Source organism: Oryctolagus cuniculus, chromosome 7 (assembly GCF_051225735.1).
Source record: "Oryctolagus cuniculus isolate XC-2025 breed Fujian yellow rabbit chromosome 7, ASM5122573v1, whole genome shotgun sequence".
NCBI lineage: Eukaryota > Metazoa > Chordata > Mammalia > Lagomorpha > Leporidae > Oryctolagus > Oryctolagus cuniculus.
Genome location: NC_142873.1, coordinates 160,758,272 through 160,776,324, shown reverse-complemented (window position 1 = coordinate 160,776,324; position 18,053 = coordinate 160,758,272). Strand labels below are relative to the sequence as shown.

General features: G+C 52.4%; 2 protein-coding genes across 28 annotated transcripts in view; both read left to right on the top strand.

Moving 5' to 3' along the window:
- CAMTA1 (calmodulin binding transcription activator 1) overlaps window positions 1-3,201 on the top strand; it is an 843,852-nt gene extending 840,651 nt beyond the window's left edge. For all 27 annotated transcript variants that reach the window (XM_070079358.2, XM_070079345.2, XM_070079359.2 and 24 more), the window contains one exon: window positions 7-3,201. In XM_070079358.2, coding sequence (XP_069935459.2) covers window positions 7-70 — 64 coding nt within the window. In that variant the 3' untranslated portion in view covers window positions 71-3,201. The remainder of the gene's footprint in view (window positions 1-6) is intronic.
- VAMP3 (vesicle associated membrane protein 3) lies at window positions 458-15,448 on the top strand. Its single transcript, XM_008265977.4, has 6 exons — window positions 458-538; window positions 3,824-4,002; window positions 5,780-5,858; window positions 10,121-10,279; window positions 12,712-12,763; window positions 13,797-15,448. The coding sequence occupies exons 1-6, from the start codon at window positions 458-460 to the stop codon at window positions 13,814-13,816; spliced, it is 570 nt and encodes a 189-aa protein (XP_008264199.2). The 3' UTR covers window positions 13,817-15,448.
- Window positions 15,449-18,053: the final 2,605 nt, after the last annotated feature.

Here is an 18,053-nt window from a genome sequence, read left to right as displayed (position 1 = left end):
TTCCAGAGTGAAAGAGTTGAAAAAGGCCAAGGAACTTGAAGACATACAGCAGCATCCCTTAGCAATGTGACGTTGCTTTTTCAGACTGTTTTCATTTCTGTTTTTAGCAGAGACATGCAACAACACAACTCACACACATGCGCACACACACATGCACACACGATCCCTCTGCAGTTTTGGGGAGATCAGCTGCAGGATTTTAACAGGAATGTTTTGGTCATTGCATTTGCACTTTCATGGACAACTTTTAATTTGATCAGCAAGACATCTTGGAACTCAATCTTCTGTTGGATCACAGGAAAACCAGACACCGGGAGGAACTGAAGAGGCTTCATCTTCAGAAGAAGCCGTTTTCCTTCTCATACAGGGCTGCATTCAAACATCGTGTGGAACTGTACAAATATTTATACCAAAAATACAGCTAAGGAAAGGTGGGGCTACCTGAGCAGCAGCAAGGATGCCGTGCCTGCGCCTGTCGGTCATTGCCAAGAAGGTGGATCTCTGGGATTGGTTCTCAGTGGAGGGCTCAGATCATACAGTCTGTATCGGGTCCGTGTGTTCTCATTTCCTTCACTGTTTCTTTGTTCGTTTGTCTTGTTTGTTTTAATCTCTACAGCACACTTAATGCAACTTTTAAAATCTGCAGGTTTTTAATGTCTTGTGGAAATTTGCAGAGGGGCGGGTGTGTGGCAAACGGGTAATGCATGGGAAATAACAAGAAACAGCTTCACAGAGTTTAAATTTATTTTCTTGTCCCCACCACCTCCCAGAAGCCCTGCGAATAACTGTCTTGTCCCTTCTCTCATGTTCAGCACTTTAATTTTTTTGCCTTACTTTCATGTGCAATGAGAATTACTTAAGAATTGGGAAAGCATGTAGCCTTTTTTAGTAACCTTGGAAACTAGCACTTCTAAGGAATCATAAACCTTGCCTGGACATTTGCCACCTAAACGATCAGTGTGGTGCTGCGTTCTGGCCAGTAAATTCCATGTTTTTGGCTCTATCTCATCCAGCGGAGCGGTGTCTGTGTATATACAGAGGGTAGAAATGAAAAGTGAGAAAATATTTGAAAGGGATTATATTAATTGCTAAATATTTTATTCACAAAGGTCAATAACATGGCAAGATAAAATTATTTGTATAGTTTTGTCTGAATGAGCGAGAAAAATGTGGATGTATTGTTTGTATATATTGTATATATTAAAACAAAGAGATATGTGCATGAAATCAAGAAAAAAGAAATGAACAAAAGCAAAGCATTAGTGGCTATGGTCTGTAAAATGAAACAAAAAATCCTTTATTTCACTATAAGAGTACTTTATTTTAAATGTTCTTTAGAAGAACATTTTGCTAAAGCATGACTAAACTGCAAAAAAAAGAGCTACTGTATTTAGACTTAGGAAAAAAGGCAGAGTAACATTACTTAAAAAAAAAAAAGGATATGTTTACATTTAATTTTGGCTACCAGGAGTTTAGTTTATTTTATTTAAAATTTTTTTGCCAATGGTGCCAAGTAATGTGAATGCTAATATTGCTTAAGAAAATTAATTTAATTTTGCAAAACAGATAATCATAAGAGAAATCAGTATATAGCCTAACACCATCCACTCCAACAAAGAACACTCAGAACGATCAAAACCTGACAAAAAGAAACGGAATGCAAAGTAGGGAAATGTCACATTTTCATATCTCCTGCTGGAAACCAGAAAGTGAAGTGAAAATTGCACACACACACAAATAACTCAAAAGTGAAAAAGATGCAGACTGGCCCTGTAAGGGACGTCATGGTATTTAACTCTTTCCACATAACGAGGAGCCAAAGAAATCTGATGCTTTTACAAATTAAACTACCAAGGTTGAGAGAATGAAGTTCGCGTTGCTGACGCCAGTTTAAAATGCCCAGGCGAGGCCGAGCATCCGTTGGCAGAGGTGTTTTCTCTCGGTTCCAGTTGCCAACTGTGAGTTGAGAACTCGAGGCCTGTTGTGAAGCCTATCAGAATTCGCGAATGAGCTTTTAAACTGGTGTCTCAGAAGGAAGGTGGACACAAAAAGATTGTGGTAAAAACTGGGGTCAGTGCTCTTGGTGCCTTTTCTATAATTGTACTTGTTTTTTAATTACTTCCTTTCACTGCCAACCTCGAATTACTGTACAGTATACGTCTTTCTGCTTTGTGACTGGCTTTGACAACAGTGACAGCCCCACAATGAGTAGCCACCTGTACATTTGTAAACGACCTGACTCCATTTTGTTTTTAAATGTGTGGGTTACGTCGCAGCTGTGCGGTCCCCCAGATCCCCGTTGTTTGACACGGTCTGACCTAGAGGAGGACGCTGCGTATTCCAGGAACACACAGTCGCATTCATAAACGGGGAATGTGAAAGCCAGCTCTTCCGGGATACCCTCTATCCACACTGGATCTGGATGTTCAGTCCATTGATTACGGTACAGTAACTGATCTCTGACCAGAGTAATGACCTCAGTGGATTTGCTTTAACCCTCACACTATTTTTATTTCAAAAGATGTTTCACATGCTACATTATTAGCTGAGTAAGTTAGAAAATTCCAGATTAGAGACTTACACAGAATTGGGAGGGCTCTTACGGAGGGGATGGGAAGTAGGTTCCGACCTACCAGTCCAACTGTGAATCCTCGGTGAGGGACAAACGCACTTCCACTGAATCGAAGCTTTTCTGACCGCTTTCTCTTGGTTGTGAACCTTAATTTCGAATATAAGATGATAGGTAAGCGCAGCTTTCTTGGATAATCTGAATTCCCAAGTGCCAGGAGTAGGATTTCATTATAAAATTAATAGCTAATCTTATTCTGTCTCCTGAAGATTTAATTGCTATTCTCGTTACCCATTCGAAATCAGCTGTACTGTGTGAACGAAATAAAAGACAATAACACGAACCCCCTCTCTGGCTGCACGGTCGCTTCTGGCAGTTCCACACAGTAGTTGGCGCCCAACGGGGGGTCCCTGAGACTTGCATGTAAAACTAGTCTAGATGTCTTCTTTTTTGTAAGTTTTATTTTTGTAATTGTGCATGTAAAGCATCATTGAATCAATGGATCTGTTGAAGAACTCAGCTGCTGGAAACCATGCAAAATGTTTTGAATTGCCCTTAAAATATGGAAAATGTTTTCTGAATGCTTTATATTCTTTCTGCTGTAAATTAAAAATGAAGAAAATTTCCCCATACTATCCGTGTTTTGCTTTAACTTGACCCGTTCCCGGAATCCAAGGGGGTGAGCACGTGCCGGTTCCCAATGCCAACCCGTGATCCCGAACAGCGCTGGGCGGACGCCTTCCTGAGCGAGAGTCAGTCCTGCAGACGCCCAGCTTTGCAGTTGAAGTCCCAAGCCCTGGGCCAGTGTCCCGGCCAGCGGCCGTCCGCGCCGGCACCGTCCCACGCCCGTAGCGGCCCCCGCCGGCTCCTCGAGGCCCCCGGCCCCGCCGGCTGCCGCGTGCCCGGCGCGTGCCCAGCGCGGCCGGCCCGGCCCGACCCCCGACCCCAACCCGGGGCGCGCGCTCGCTCCTTCCTCACGTGACAGACGCGGCCAAGCCGGCACTGCGTTCCCCACTCCCACCTCACACTCCGCCTCGACCCGGGCGCCCCTCAGCGCGGCCGGCGGCGGGCGCTGACAGACACCGGTCACAAACGAAAACACCCGGAAGAACGTACAGAGCCCCGCCCTCGCCCAGACAGTCCCTGTCCCGTACCGCCTGCTCCCCCTGACCGCGTCCCCAGCGGCCAGGCCCCCCCACGCCGCCATTGCCAGTGGCCCGGGGCGGCCGCCACAGGCCCCGCCGACGGCGTTAGGACGCAGACGGCGCCTCGCGCTGGCCCCGCCCACGTGGGCGCCCACTTCCGGCGCGCCCGGCCGCGCCCGATGACGTCATTGCCGCCGCGCCACCCCACCCATCCCCGAGCCTAGGTCCTGGGCTGCGCAGCTCGGAGGACTCTCGCCCCGCCGTCCGCGCCTCCGCCGCTGCCAAAATGTGAGTGACGCGACGGGGCGCGGGGCGGCTTCGGGGCCCGCAGGCGGCGGCCCGCGGCGGGAGCCGTCGCACGGCCCGGTGGCTGCCTGCCGGTCGCCCCTCCGCCGCGGGCCGAGCCCGTGAGGGCGTTGAGTGCGTTCCGAGGCCTGCGGCGGGCAGCGCCCGCGGGAGTGCGGGCCGTGGCAGGGCCTAGCTGTCGCCGCGGCGCCGCCGGCCGTCCCCAGGGCCCTGCCGCCGGCGGGCTTCCGGGAGGAAGTGGCTGCGCCCAGCCCTGCAGCCCGGCCCTGCCCCGCGAGGTCCCCAAGAGCAGCGCCGGCGACCGCGGGGCCGGGAGCGGCGGCCTCGGGACACGGCAGCCTGGCCGGGGCCTTGCTGCTCCTGAGCGAATGCGTTCCTGGGGCTGCGGCCCTGGAGACCGCTGTTTCCAGATTCGGTTGTCCAGCATCGCAGGGCCCCGGCAGTCTCGCCTCCAGCCCCTCGTTGCAACCCCTGCGGGGAAAACCAGCCCAGCGCCCGAGGGGCGCGCCCGTGGGACGTCCCTGGGGAGGCCGCTGTGCTGGTCAGCAGAGCCCCGCGGACCCCCGGAGCCGGTGAATGCCCCCTGGAGTGACTGCTAAACCTCGTGTTGAGGGCATCGGCAGTGTCCCCCCCACCCCAAAGAGTTAGGATCCAAGGAGCCCGCGCGGGGCGTGGGCCCTCTGCGTGCTCTCGCGGACACTCCACGCAGAACAGCGTGGGATCTGCCTTATTCCCCGGCTGCTGACGCGCGGCAGGTTTTAAATAACTGATGTTGTGTGGCGAGGCAGGTGCTCCACGCATTATTATTATTATTATCATTTTTGGACAGGCAGAGTGGACAGTGAGAGAGAGACAGAGAGAAAGGTCTTCCTTTTCCGTTGGTTCACCCTCCAATGGCCGCCGCGGCCGGCGCGCTGCAGCCAGTGCACCGCGCTGATCCGAAGGCAGGAGCCAGGTGCTTCTCCTGGTCTCCCATGGGGTGCAGGGCCCAAGCACCCGTGCCATCCTCCACTGCCTTCCCGGGCCACAGCAGAGAGCTGGCCTGGAAGAGGGACAACCGGGACAGAACCCGGCGCCCCGACCGGGACTAGAACCCGGAGTGCCGGCGCCGCAGGCGGAGGATTAGCCTAGTGAGCCGCGGCGCCAGCACTCCAGGCATTCTTGAACACGGAGGAGAGAATTCTAGGACCCAGGAGCCCGTGGTTTGTCAGGAGAGAGGTGACTGGTGACTGTCCGGCGCCAGCCAAGCCCTAGGGGAGCTCCGGGCCGCAGTGGCCAAGAGAGGGAGACTTGGAGGATGAGTCGGTCGCTGAGAGGATGCGATGCTTCCTCGCCATTCTCGAACATTCCACGGCATCCCCCCCCCCCCCCCCCCGCCCGGTGTTCCTACGCTGTGTCTGTAAATGAGTCGCTATTAGGAGACACCGGAACTCTTATTCCTCTGAAAGCATTGTTGCCGCAGTGGAAGGGCCCGGGGAGTCCTGAGTGCCGAGAGCGGCCTGTGTGTGTGCCCGGCTGGGGGTCGCTGCTGTGTACCAGACTCTACCGAGCCTTCCTCCTGGACTCCGGTCCCTCGGATGTGGGCAAATTGGTAATCTTGGAGGAACTGTTCAGGTCTACAGGCAGGGTTCTCTTTCGCTTTGGTTGTGATGTGAGCGTTGTCCGCACTGGAGTCCTGGGGAATGGGATCGCATCCTAAAGCTGACAGTACTGTATTGGGATTCCTGACCGACTCATGCTGTGCCTTTCCGCGTTCCAGGTCCACGGGTGCACCTGCAGGTTCCAGCGCTGCTGCCGGCAGCAGAAGACTTCAGCAGACGCAGAACCAAGTGGATGAGGTATCGCTCGAAATGCTGGGAACGTAGATTTAAACAAACATGGCAGCGTGCCGAAGATAATTCTGTTTAGAAAAACTCTCGTAAAGGTGTGAATGGAACATCAGTGTTGAGTTATCATAAAGGTAGTGAATCTGCCCTAATCTAAGCCAAAGTCAGACTCTCCGGGAACCTATATAGAATCATGTACATAAAACAGTCTCCCTGAGGGCATGCCCCAAAAGTGTCTTATTAAAAAAAGTAACAGAACTTTAAGGATTAGGTCTAAGATTGCTCATGCCAGGACCAGTCCTTCTGATGGATATACATGTATTTTTAAATCAAAACGCTCTGTCCTTTAGCCTGACCTACACATTACCCAGTCTGAGCAAGTCTCTGTAGAATTCATCTGTGACAGTTGCCCATTGACACACAGAAGGCAGTCTCTGGCAAACTGCAGCTCAACACATCCGTATTTATAGAATTCTTTTTTTTAAAAAAAAGATTTATTTATTTATTTATTTGAAAGTCAGAGTTAATACACAGAGAAGACGAGGCAGAAAGGGAGACAGAAGCCAGGAGCTTCTTCCGGGTCTCCCACATGGGTGCAGAGGCCCAAGCACTTGGGCCATCTTCTGCTGCTTTCCCAGGCCACAGCGGAGAGCTGGATCGGAAGTGGAGCGGCTGGGATACAAACTGGTGCCCTTATGGGATGTTGGCACTGCAGATGGTGGCTTTACGCTTAGGCCACAGTGCCAGTTCCCTAGAATTCTTGAGCAATAGATGTTCACAGAATCTTTTTTTTTTTTTTTTTTTTTTTGACAGGCAGAGTGGACAGTGGGAGAGAGAGAGACAGAGAGAAAGGTCTTCCTTCCGTTGGTTCACCCTCCAATGGCCGCCGCGGCTGGCACGCTGTGGCCGGCGCACCGCGCTGATCCGATGACAGGAGCCAGGTACTTATCCTGGTCTCCCATGGGATGCAGGGCCCAAGCATTTGGGCCATCCTCCACTGCCTTCCCGGGCCACAGCAGAGAGCTGGCCTGGAAGAGGGGCAACCGGGACAGAATCCGGCGCCCCGAGCGGGACTAGAACCCGGTGTGCCGGCGCCGCAAGGCGGAGGATTAGTCTAGTGAGCCGCGGCGCCAGCCCACGGAATCTTTTTTATTTAGATATTTATTTATTTATTTGAAAGGCAGAGTTACAGAGAGGCACAGGCAGAGAGAGCAGTCTTCTTCCTGCTGGTTCACTCCCCAAACGGCCATGACAGCTGGAGCTGAGCCAATCCCGGAGCTGGGAACCAGGAGCTTCTCTCCGGTCTCCCACGTGGGTGCAGGGGCCCAAGGCCCTGAGCCACCTACTGCTTTGCCCAGGCAGTAGCAGAGAGCTGGATCGGAGAGCAGCTGGGGCTCATACGGAGCCCGTAAGGCACTGGCTGTACCGCCTGTGCTACGGCACTGGCCCTGTTCACAGAATCTCAGAGATGCAGGAGTGCAGCACAAGGTTGTTCCCGATTTCAGACCAAGATCTCCTTATTCCCGAAGTTACTACTGAGCAACAAAGATATTTTGGTCTTTCTGTATGTTGCTACCCTACAAAACAGAGTTAAAACTATGTTAGATACCATCATTAAATCGTGTAGTAATGTTTGATGGTTTTGTTTATGAACTTAATTCTCAACATTTCACATTTTAGAGACCCCTGCTAAGTCTGTGCTGCCTTTAACTTTTGCTTCCTAACAAAATCAAATTAGAGCCCTTTTTCAGAAACTTTAAGGAGAGTTCTTTCCTTTTTTAATGGAGGTGGAACATAATTAACTATTTCAAAGTGTACAATTTATTAGTATTTAGTATATTCACAATATTATGCAACCATTAGCTCTCTCCGGTCTCAAAACTTTTTCTTTACCCCAGAAAAGCACCCCGTCCCCATATAGTGACCCTGCTTACTTATCTCTGTTCCTCATTCCCATTCTCTGGTACCTAATCAGATTCTGTGCAAGTGGATGGCCTGCTCGGGCGTATCGGGTACCACGAGACCTGTTTCTGGCTTCTTTCACTCAGCGTTATGTGTCAGTGTTCATCTGACCAGTGCGAGATCAGCACGTCGTTCCTTTTTATGGCTGAATGATATTCCGTCGTGTGTGAGACCGTGGTGTGTCTATCCATGCGTGCAATAACGGATATTTGAGTTGTTACACATAATCCTGCCGTGTACGTTCACGAACAAGATTTTGTTTAGACTTCTGTTTCGTTTCTCTTGAGCACATACCTGGGAGTAACACTGCCGGGTCCTGAAGCCCTTCTCTATCAGCTCCGTGAGAACCCGCCACACCGTGTGCCACAGTAGCTCCACCACTGCATGTTCCCAGCAGCACCCAGGGGCTTCCCCACCTCTTCACCAGGACTGTGCCCGTGCTGGACGATAGCCGGCCCAGGCAGCCTGAGGTGGAGTCTCGTCCTGGCTTGGCTTTGCATTTGTGATGGTTGTGACATTGATCATCTATTCTTGTGCTTATTGGCCTCTGTGTGTGACTTTTTGGAAGCAGTGGCTGTTCCAGGCCTTTGTCCAGTTTTTAATTGGATTTGTCTTGGCTGATGTGTCTGTTCTTTATGTTTTCTGCATATTAAACCTTCATCAGATACGTGATTTTCAGATATTTTCTGCTGTGCTGTGGATTGTCTTACATTCTTCATACAGTCCCTTGAGGTACAAAAGTTAATTCTTACAAAATCCAAGTTAGCTGTTTTTTCCTTTTGTTGCCCTTGATTTTTGTATCAGATCTTACAGGAACAAACCCTAGATTATACTCACTCTTGTTTTTGCTTCTTTTGTACTTTTAGCTTTTACACTTGGGTGGTTGATCTATTTTGAGTTAATTCTTATATGTGAGGTGAGGTAGGGGTCCAGTCATTTTACATGTGACTGTCCAGTTGTCCCAGCACCATTTGCTGAAGATACTACTCTATTTTTTAAGACTTATTTATTTATTTGAAAGAGTATAGAGGGAGGAAGAGAGGGGGAGAGAGAGATCTTCCATCTGCTGGTTCACTCCCCAGATGGCCACAACAGTCAGGGCTGGGCGAGGCTGAAGTCAGGAGCTTCTTCCATGTCTTCCATATGGGTAAAGGGGCCCAAACAATTAGGTCATCTTCCACTGCTTTTCCACTGGAGAGGAGCTGGCTCAGAAGTGGAGCAGCTGGGCCACGAACCGGAGCCCATATGAGATGTTGACGATTGCAGGCAACAGCTTTACCCCCACTCCAAAATGCCGGCCCCTGTAGATACTGTTCTCTCCCCCCCCCCCATGGTCCTGTCAGAAATCAGTTTGCCATAAATGCTTGGACTGATTTCCGGACTCTAGGTCTGTTCCATTATCTGTGTGTTGTCTGTTCTGTGGCCAATACCACACTGTTTGGATTATCATGGCTTTGCAGTAAATTTTGAAATTGCAAAGTGTGAGCCTTCCAGCTTCGCTTCACCTTTTCAGCTCTGCAATTCCATACGGTTTGGTTACTGGCTTTCCAGTTTCTCAAGAAAAAAAAATGTTGAATTTGATAGAGATTGCATTGAGCTTGCACAGCACTTTGGGACTATTGCCATCTTAGCAATATTGTATTAAGTTCCAGTGTGTGATCATAGGATGCCTTGTTTAATTGGATTTGCTTTCATTTCTTTCAGCAATGTTTTGTGGTTTTCATTGTGCAAGTCTTTTCCCTACTTGGTTAATTCCTAGGATTTTTTACTTTTTGGATGATGTTGTCAATGTAATTGTTCTACTCTTCATTGCCGATGTGTAGAAATGACTGATTTATGTGTGTTGATCTTGTACCTTGCAGATTTACTAAATTTGTTAGTTGTACTTGTGTTGTAGATTCTTCAGGAATCTGCAAATAGAGATAAGTTTTACTTTTCCTTTCCAATGTGAATGCCTTTTCTTTATCGTTTCTGACTGCTCTGCCAGAGCTTCCAGCACAGCGTAGAGCAGCACCAGGGAAAGTGGTGTCTGTCTCCTCCCCATCTCGGGGACCCTCCGTCTTTCACCCCGAGTGTGACACTGGTGAGAGTGTCCTTTATCTTGTGAAGGAAATTCCCTTAGTTTTCTGAGTGTTTTCATCATGAAAGGGTGGGCCCAATTTGTTTTGTTTTGTTTTGTTTTTTGTTTGGTGAAAGTCAGATTCAAAGTAATAAAGGGCTGATGTGAAGAAATGTGCCAGCACGTCACAGCTGTAATTCTAGTTCTCCCACTCCTGACGCGTGACGAACTTGCTGCGCCTGTGTTCCCGTAGGTCGTGGACATAATGAGAGTCAACGTGGATAAGGTGTTAGAAAGAGACCAGAAGCTCTCCGAGTTAGATGACCGTGCAGACGCACTGCAGGCTGGGGCTTCTCAGTTTGAAACCAGTGCTGCGAAGTTGAAGAGAAAATACTGGTGGAAGAATTGCAAGGTAACTCTCTTCTAACCGCCTTCTACCTTGAGCCTCCTGTCCGTGCTCAGTGGATCAGCAGAGGCTGGAACACCAGACTCGTGAGCAGGGGAGGTGGCCTTGACCCTCTACGTGTAGGATTCTGAGTCAGCCATGTTCTGCCCTCCACCCCTGCGGAGCCCTGACCAGACTGCCGGGAGAGGGCTGGAAGTGATGGGCACATTGCCTGTGGCTCTGCGGACAGGCCCGAGGTCAAGGGAAGGGAATATGAGGCGGTCACGGTGTGCACAATGGAAGAGTAGAGAGCAGGCGTGCAAGGAGCGTGGCCCCCCAAGACGTGCTGCAGCCAGGCCCCGGGCACCCTACCCTCTGCCTTGATGAGCAGTGACACGTCCAGATATGCAGGGTGCATCCGCAGCTCCTTGTGTGGAAGCCTGTCCGTTCCTAGGGGCCATAAATCCTTTACATGTTTGTTGTTGTTGTTGTTGTTTTTTAAGATTTATTTATTTGAAAGGCAGAGTTGTTTTTTTGTTTTATTTTGTTTTGTTTTTAGTTTGACAAGTAGAGTTATAGACAGTGAGAGAGAGAGACAGAGAGAAAGGTCTTCCTTCCATTGGTTCATTCCCCAAATGGCCGCTACGGCCGGCGCTGTGCCGATCTGAAGCCAGGAGCCAGGTACTTCCTCCTGGTCTCCCATGCGGGTGCAGGGCCCAAGCACTTGGGCCATCCTCCACTGTACTCCCGGGCCACAGCAGACAGCTGGACTGGAAGAGGAGCAACCAGGACTAGAGCACGGCACCCGTATGGGATGCAGGCGCCGCAGGCGGAAGATTAACCAAGTGAGCCATGGCACTGGCCCCCTGTTTTGTTTTTTAAATTTACTTCCATGTATGACACATTGTGGGCTTTTTTTTTTTTTTTTTTTTTTTTTTTTTGACAGAGTGGACAGTGAGAGAGAGAGAGAAAGGTCTTCCTTTGCCGTTGGTTCACCCTCCAATGGCCGCCGCGGCTGGCGCGCTGCGGCCGGCGCACCGCGCTGATCCGATGGCAGGAGCCAGGAGCCAGATGCTTTTCCTGGTCTCCCATGGGGTGCAGGGCCCAAGCACCTGGGCCTTCCTCCACTGCACTCCCTGGCCACAGCAGAGGGCTGGCCTGGAAGAGGGGCAACCGGGACAGAATCCGGCGCCCTGACCGGGACTAGAACCCGGTGTGCAGGCGCCGCTAGGCGGAGGATTAGCCTATTGAGCCGCGGCGCCGGCCCACATTGTGGGCTTTCTGTGCCTGAGATAGCAAAGCATACCTGCGACACAGGTTTTGTTTTGTTTTTTAAAAGATTTATTTATTAATCTGAAAGAGTTACACAGAGAAGGAGAGGCAGAGAGAGTGAGTGAGTCAGGTCTTCAATCCACTGGGTCACTCTCCAGTTGGCCACAATGGCCAGAACAATGCCAGTCCGAAGCCAGGAGTTTCTTCCAGGTCTCCCACGCTGGTGCAGGGGCCCAAGCGCTTAGGCCATCGTCTTCTACTTTCCCAGGCCATAGCAGACAGCCGGATCGGGAGTGAGCAGCCAGGACGCGATGCAGTGCCCATGTGGGATGCCAGCACTGCGGGCAGCAGCTTTCTCTGCTGTGCTGCGGTGGAAAGGCAGAGTTAGAGAGAGAGAGGTCAATATTCCATCTGCTGGTTCCCTCCCCAGGTGGTCACAATGGCCATGGCTGGGCCGGGCCAAAGCCAGGTGCCTGGAACTCCATCTGGGTCTCCCATTTGTCCAAGGAGTCTAAACACTTGGGCCGTCTTCCACAGCTCTCCCAGGAGCATTAGCAGGGAGCTGGGTTGGAATTGGAGCACCAGGGACTGGTGTCTGTATGCGATGCTGGCATTGCAGGCAGTGGAGTGGCTTAACCTGTGCCCCAGCTCTGGTCCCTGAATTATTTTTTTTTTAATTTTAAGTCTTTTTCTACACTTTTTTTTTAAGGTTTATTCATTTATTTATTTAAAAGTCAGAGTTACAGAGAGGCAGAGGCCAGAGAAAGAGAGGGATCCTCCATCCACTGGTTCATTCCCCTAATGGCCACAATGGCCAGAGCTGGGCTTATCCAAAACTGGGAGCCAGGAACTTCTTTTGGGTCTCCTACATGGGTGCAGGGGCCCAAGGACTCGGACCATCTTCTGGTGCTCTCCCAGGCACATTAGCAGGAGCTGGATCGGAAGTGGAGCGGCTAGGATTGAACCAATCACCCACATGGGATGCTGGCACTGCACGTGGTAGCTTTGCCTGCAGTGCCACAGCACCGGCCCCCAGAATGTACTTTTATAGCACATAAGTGACCTTCAGGCCCTGACTGGGAAGCTTACGTTAGGCTTTAGTTGTTCGGATTGTGGACACCTGCGTTTCTCTCTCGGTGACTGGAATTGTGAGATACTCTTCAGTAAGCCCGTGATGTCTGTTGCAGATGTGGGCGATCGGGATCAGTGTTCTGGTCTTCATCATCATCATCATCATTGGTGAGTTACCTGTGTTCAGCTCTCTGGAAAAATCTGTGTTCTCAGTTGATTGTGTGTGCAAGAACTCAGGATAAAGTTCCCTCTGAAATATCTGCTTATTTTGAATAATTTTAATTTTCTTAAGCAAATATTTTAAATACTTGAGTTTTGTATGATTAAAGTCTGAGTTTTTTTATATAGGCATTAATCCTTGAGGTTATAGATAATTTGTTCATTTTTGCTGACTGATGAGTTTTCTCCCTGTATTCTTCAGCAAGTGTTTCCTTCTCTGTAGTGCAGTGACTCCAGGTGTGGACCACATACACTCCATCCTGGCTCCACTGCTGTCCTGCTCTCTGGCCTTGAGCGAGCAGTTTAAAATCTGTGTTCCTGAGTTCCCTCCCTTTTACAGTGGGGATAATAGTAGAACCTACCTTGTTTGTTACGGGGACAAATCTGGTTATTACATAAAACAAGCTTAGGGTGGCACTTGGCATATAATCACAACATTTATGGATTTTAAAAGATTTGTTTGGAAGGCGGAGTTACAGGGGGATGGGGAATTTCCATTCACTGGTTCACTTCCCAAATGGCCGGGGCTGGGCCACGCTGGAACCAAGAGCCTCAAACTCCATCCAGGTCTCCTGCGTGGATGGCAGGGGCCCATGGACCTGGGCCATCTTCCGCTGCTACCCAGGCACATTAGCAGGGAGCTGGAACAGAAATGGGGCATCTGGGACGGACCTGAACGGGCACTTAGGTGGGATGCCAGCATTGCAGGTGGCTTAGCATGCTGCACCGCAGCAGCACCCCGATATAATCATTTATAAGCGGATCTGCTATATAAAAACACACACCCCGTTACTGTTGTTATCAAAGTGCCTGTCTCCTGATCAGGACTCCCGTGCTCTCTGTAGAATGAGAGAAGCTGTTAGGAGAAAATCAGCCACGTGCCTTGCTGTGCACATTAGGCTGCAGCGTTCGCTGCGTATTCTGGGCTCGCACAAAAGACTAAACTGCGTCTCCCCTGTTTGTGACTCTCCCCGCTCCACAGTGTGGATCGTCGGTTCCTGAAGGGCCGGCGAGCCCGAAGCCGCTCTTCAGGAGAACTCTTCAAGCCTTTGGACTTAGAACTTGCTGTATTATGAAGCCTCCCTACTGTTTTTATCTAAAATGATTATTTTTTGTTCGTGTAAAGTTCGATTTCTAGGAAATGTGCCTTTGGTCTCTAATACGCACTCCAAGCTAGAAGTGGGCCAGCCCACCTGCATTTTACATTGCGGCCTCACAGGTCTAGGCTGATAAAGACCTCCCAAGCCCCAGAGGCTACTCCTCTAGACCCACCTTTGTCACTTATTCACGGCCCCTGACTCTCACGAAGGGAACTCGTTTGAAGTTGGCTATCCCTGACATATGGCACTATCCTTAGGTCTGCCTTTTCGACTTTGAGTAATCACATTTCCAGTTTGTACCTTCAGAAAGAACACTACTGCCTAACACAAACCTGTGATGGTAACAGGCTGTGCCTTACTTTGGTATTTTTCTGATTGCCTGTAAGAAACCTCTACTTTTTGTAAGCAAGACTGACTCTTCTGCTGTGTTTAAAGAAGATGCTAAGAGCTTGGCTCTTCCTGAGGCGTGAAGATATTTCCTTGTTACTGTTAAGTGCCACTTGCTACAGTTACCAGTCAGAGTAATAGCCATTTAACAAAGCTTTTTTAGTGCTATCGCTAAGACCAAAGTTTATTTTGCCAAAATGTTAAAAATGAATAAAATTGCCTTAAGTCTGTTCCTGACAGGCAAATTCAGGAAAGTGCCAAGTGGCCCGTACAGTGCCCTTTAGAACTACAGTGGTCACTCGGTGTGCGAGCCTCCTGCAGCCTGGCCAGCTGTCCTGCCTTGGAATGCACACATGTGCGCTCCCCTCTGACTCCACCTCCCCCCGGGTCGAAGGGTTGAGCTTGACTCTGTCGTGCTAGCGACAGCTGTCAGCGTGGACTCATGTGTTTCTAGTGAGTACGTGGGCAGCAGTTTGTGGCCTTCAAGGCCATCTGTGCATTGAGCTCCTAGATGACAGCTGTGGGAGTTCGTGTGCCACGTGCACTCGTATTCCACATCCTACAGCCGTCCTGGGAGGTGTGCTTGCACACGGGCGGTGCACGGGTGGAGGGCCCTTGGCACCAGCAGAGCCCACCAGAGCCACTCTGTTTCTTCAGTGTCATAGCGCAGGATGCTGCCTTGGGGGAAACTGCTGCCACCCGAGAGCCGGCTGTGTCCTGAGACTCAGCGCGAGGGCATGTGGCCGAAAGAGGGGAGGAGGCACTGAGGGGGAGACGGGGGCCTTGTCACCCTGGCCTGCCACCAGAATGTCCTCCCATTCTTGGGCCTTACAGAGCAGCCACGGCTCAGGTTGCCCCGACATCACTGCAATGATGCCAAGAAACAAGCAGCTGTGAGGGTCAGGGCGCCAGCCCAGCCTCCGCGTGGGGGCTCAGACCTCGGTGCTGTCCCCCCGGTGTCAGGGTCAGGGCGCCAGCCCAGCCTCCACGTGGGGCTTCTGGCCATGTCTGGCTCAAACCTCGGTGCTCTCTGCCCAGTCCCGTGTAACCCACTGGCTCCTGCATTAACCCAGGAATACCTCACTCCTCTCTGCATTTAGCTGGGAACTTGCCCACTGTAATTCTCTGAATAAAGTTTATAAACATGGTTCTGGCCCCTGTGTTGCTTGGAGAGGGACAGCGCGCCTTGTCCAAGTCATGAAAATGGCTCTTGCCCTCCTCCTATCTTCCCTTGGCCTCTACACTCTCAGTCCCCACCAGCTGTAGGACTCGGGTTGCTCCTAGCTGAGTATCTGGAAGCGAACGACTCCCCTCATGAAAGTACTCCTGAGCACAGGAGATGAGTGGGCACTGGCTTTCACAGATGACCAAAGTGTGTTCAGGATTTGGCTTCTGAGTATCTTAAATATATGGTCCTTCAAAAGTGGGGTACGAGCTGGTGCTGCCAAGGGCAGACCGGCCCGCTGTCCACACGGGATAGCCAAGTGTGGACAGCTGAGGGACGTCCGGACACAGGACTGCTGATCTCTGGATCTGTGGATGTGCTCCCTTGAATTGGTTTCCACAGCCTTGGGAGCTAGAGCGGGTGGGTGGCGTTGGCTGCTGGTATTTAGAACTGCTCTGGGCCCCTTGAACTTTGTGCCCTCGTTTCACCTGGTGCTCTGAGCGCCAGACAGGAAGCTGCCACTCCCTCGCGGCAGCACTGCTGTGGGGCATGGCCTCCAGGAGCTGGTGCATGCCCGCTGGGCCGGCTCCTTGCTCGTTGGGTTCCAGTCTCCTCTCCTCAGAAGCCGGCCCCGTCACTTGTCACCCTCCACCGCTGCTCCATGAGCTTGTGCCCACGTGTTCACACCTTCTGGACTTACTTTATGGAGTCAGTTGTATGTTACGTCTTTCTCATAAAATGCTGACCCCTCCCCCCCAGGAGCAGGGGCTCTGTCCATTCTCTGCTCCGGGACCACAGTCATCCGCACCCAAATACAGGCCCAGTAAGCATTTGTCAGATGGATGCCTTGGAGAGTCACTTAGCAAAATAAGGTGCTGACCCAACACGTCATAGGAAGGCACGCACTCCACTTCCCTGGTAAGCGTTCATTCGCCCAGCAGAGGGCTGGCCCCCGCGCCGGACGCTGGGAAATGAAACCAGCATCTGCAGCCTAGGGTCACAGGTGTCCTGCCCAGACCCTGGTCACTTTCCGGGTGGTCTCAGCCCCTCCCCCAAGGGGAGCTCAGCTGGACAGTGCTCTCTCCTCAGCACCAGATGGGTCACCTGGTCCGGTAACAGGAGAACAGAACCTTCCCAGCAGGCACCGCAAGGGAAGGGCCCTGCCCCGTGCCAGGTGACAGCGCTGAGCAGTAAAGCCGTGGCAGGGACTGTGCCTCGTGCAGCCGCAGCGAACCCTCTGTCCTGGGGGAGGGGGACCTGGGGCTCCTTTCCCTTTGAGGCCCCGGTCTGACAGCTCTGCTGAGCCGCCCCGGCCTGCCAGGTGTGGCCTCTCCATTCAGCCATGTAACCTTGCTTTCCCCGGTCTGAGTGGACACACGCTGAGCCTGCCCCTTCCGTTCTGACGATGCCCTACCCCAGCAGGCCTTGCTTAGCACTGCTGTCTCAGGCCTGAATTCTTTCTCGGGCGAATTACCCCACGATGATCTCCCTAACAGGGTGAGCCGAGATGCAACCTACCAGGAGCTTTGACTCATTAAGGGGCTCCCACCTGCCTTCCCTGAATCACGTGTCGCTGGCGTGTTTGCTGCACCTGTCTGTCCCCAGTTGCGAAATAAATCCTTAGGAAGACCCTCAACGTGTTTTAAGTCCCATCGTCCTACATATAGGACAGCTTTAAAAAAAAAACTTAATAAATATACCACCTATGGTAACTTTGAAATGAATGTTGGCATGTTCACAGAATTGAAAACCTGGCACTTAGAGGGTTAAGTTCCTGAAAATGGATTGGGTTTGATAAGGCTGCGTCCACCCAGCCAGGTTCCCTGCAGGTCCAGGCCAGCACCGAGGGCCACAGCCCTGCGAGACCCAGGCCCCTCCCCCCGGGCGCCACGCCCCTTCGCCCTCTCCCTCGCCCGCCTCACGTGCAGGCCGCGCCGGCCCCGCCCACCTGGTGACGGACAGCTCCGGAGCCCTACGACTGCCTCGCTGGCCCAGCGGCCCCGCCCCCCGCGCCGGGCCGAATCTTCTCGCGGTCACGCCGTTCCCGCCCACGCCCCGGGCCCGCCGGGATCAGCCGAGGATTGGCCGCGAGCCGGCCTCCGTCACGGAACGCTCTGGGGTCTTCGTCGCCGCCCACTCGCCTGCGGTTACGTAGCCCGGGTGCTCCGGCTCGGGCCCCGCCCCCGGACCAATGGGATCTCGCGGAGCCGGAGGCGGCGGCCAATCGCGCGGCCGGGGCGCGGGGTGCGCGGGGGGCGCGGCGCCAGCAACTTCCCCGCGCGCGGCGGGCCGGGGACTGCGCTGGCCGCGGGCGGAGGCGCCGGTGCGTGCTGGGGCGTCCCCTCCGCGCTGGTGCCCCCTGAGCTGGCCTCACCGGCCCCAGTTCTCGGCGTACGCCCACCTTCTAGCACGGAGCGTGGGACAGTCCGGCCTCGAGCGGCCGTCTCCCCGTAGGCCAGGGCCCCGCGAGTGGAGAAGCAGGCTGGGACATGCGGGGCAGCAGAGCCGCCCGCGATGCTGGGAGTGGTGCGGGGCGGGGAGCCGGGGCACCCAAGTGCCCGCAGCGTCTGCCCCTGTCGCCGAGGTC

What these genes read in the sequence shown, in the direction of transcription:
- VAMP3 (XM_008265977.4), top strand. Translation starts at nt 458, where the DNA reads ATGCCGTGCCTGCGCCTGTCGGTCATTGCCAAGAAGGTGGATCTCTGG. An exon ending in TGGAGGGCTCAGATCATACA is followed by an intron (nt 539 to 3,823) that starts GTCTGTATCGGG and finishes CGACGGCGTTAG; the next exon opens with GACGCAGACGGCGCCTCGCG. An exon ending in ACTGGTGGAAGAATTGCAAG is followed by an intron (nt 10,280 to 12,711) that starts GTAACTCTCTTC and finishes TGTCTGTTGCAG; the next exon opens with ATGTGGGCGATCGGGATCAG.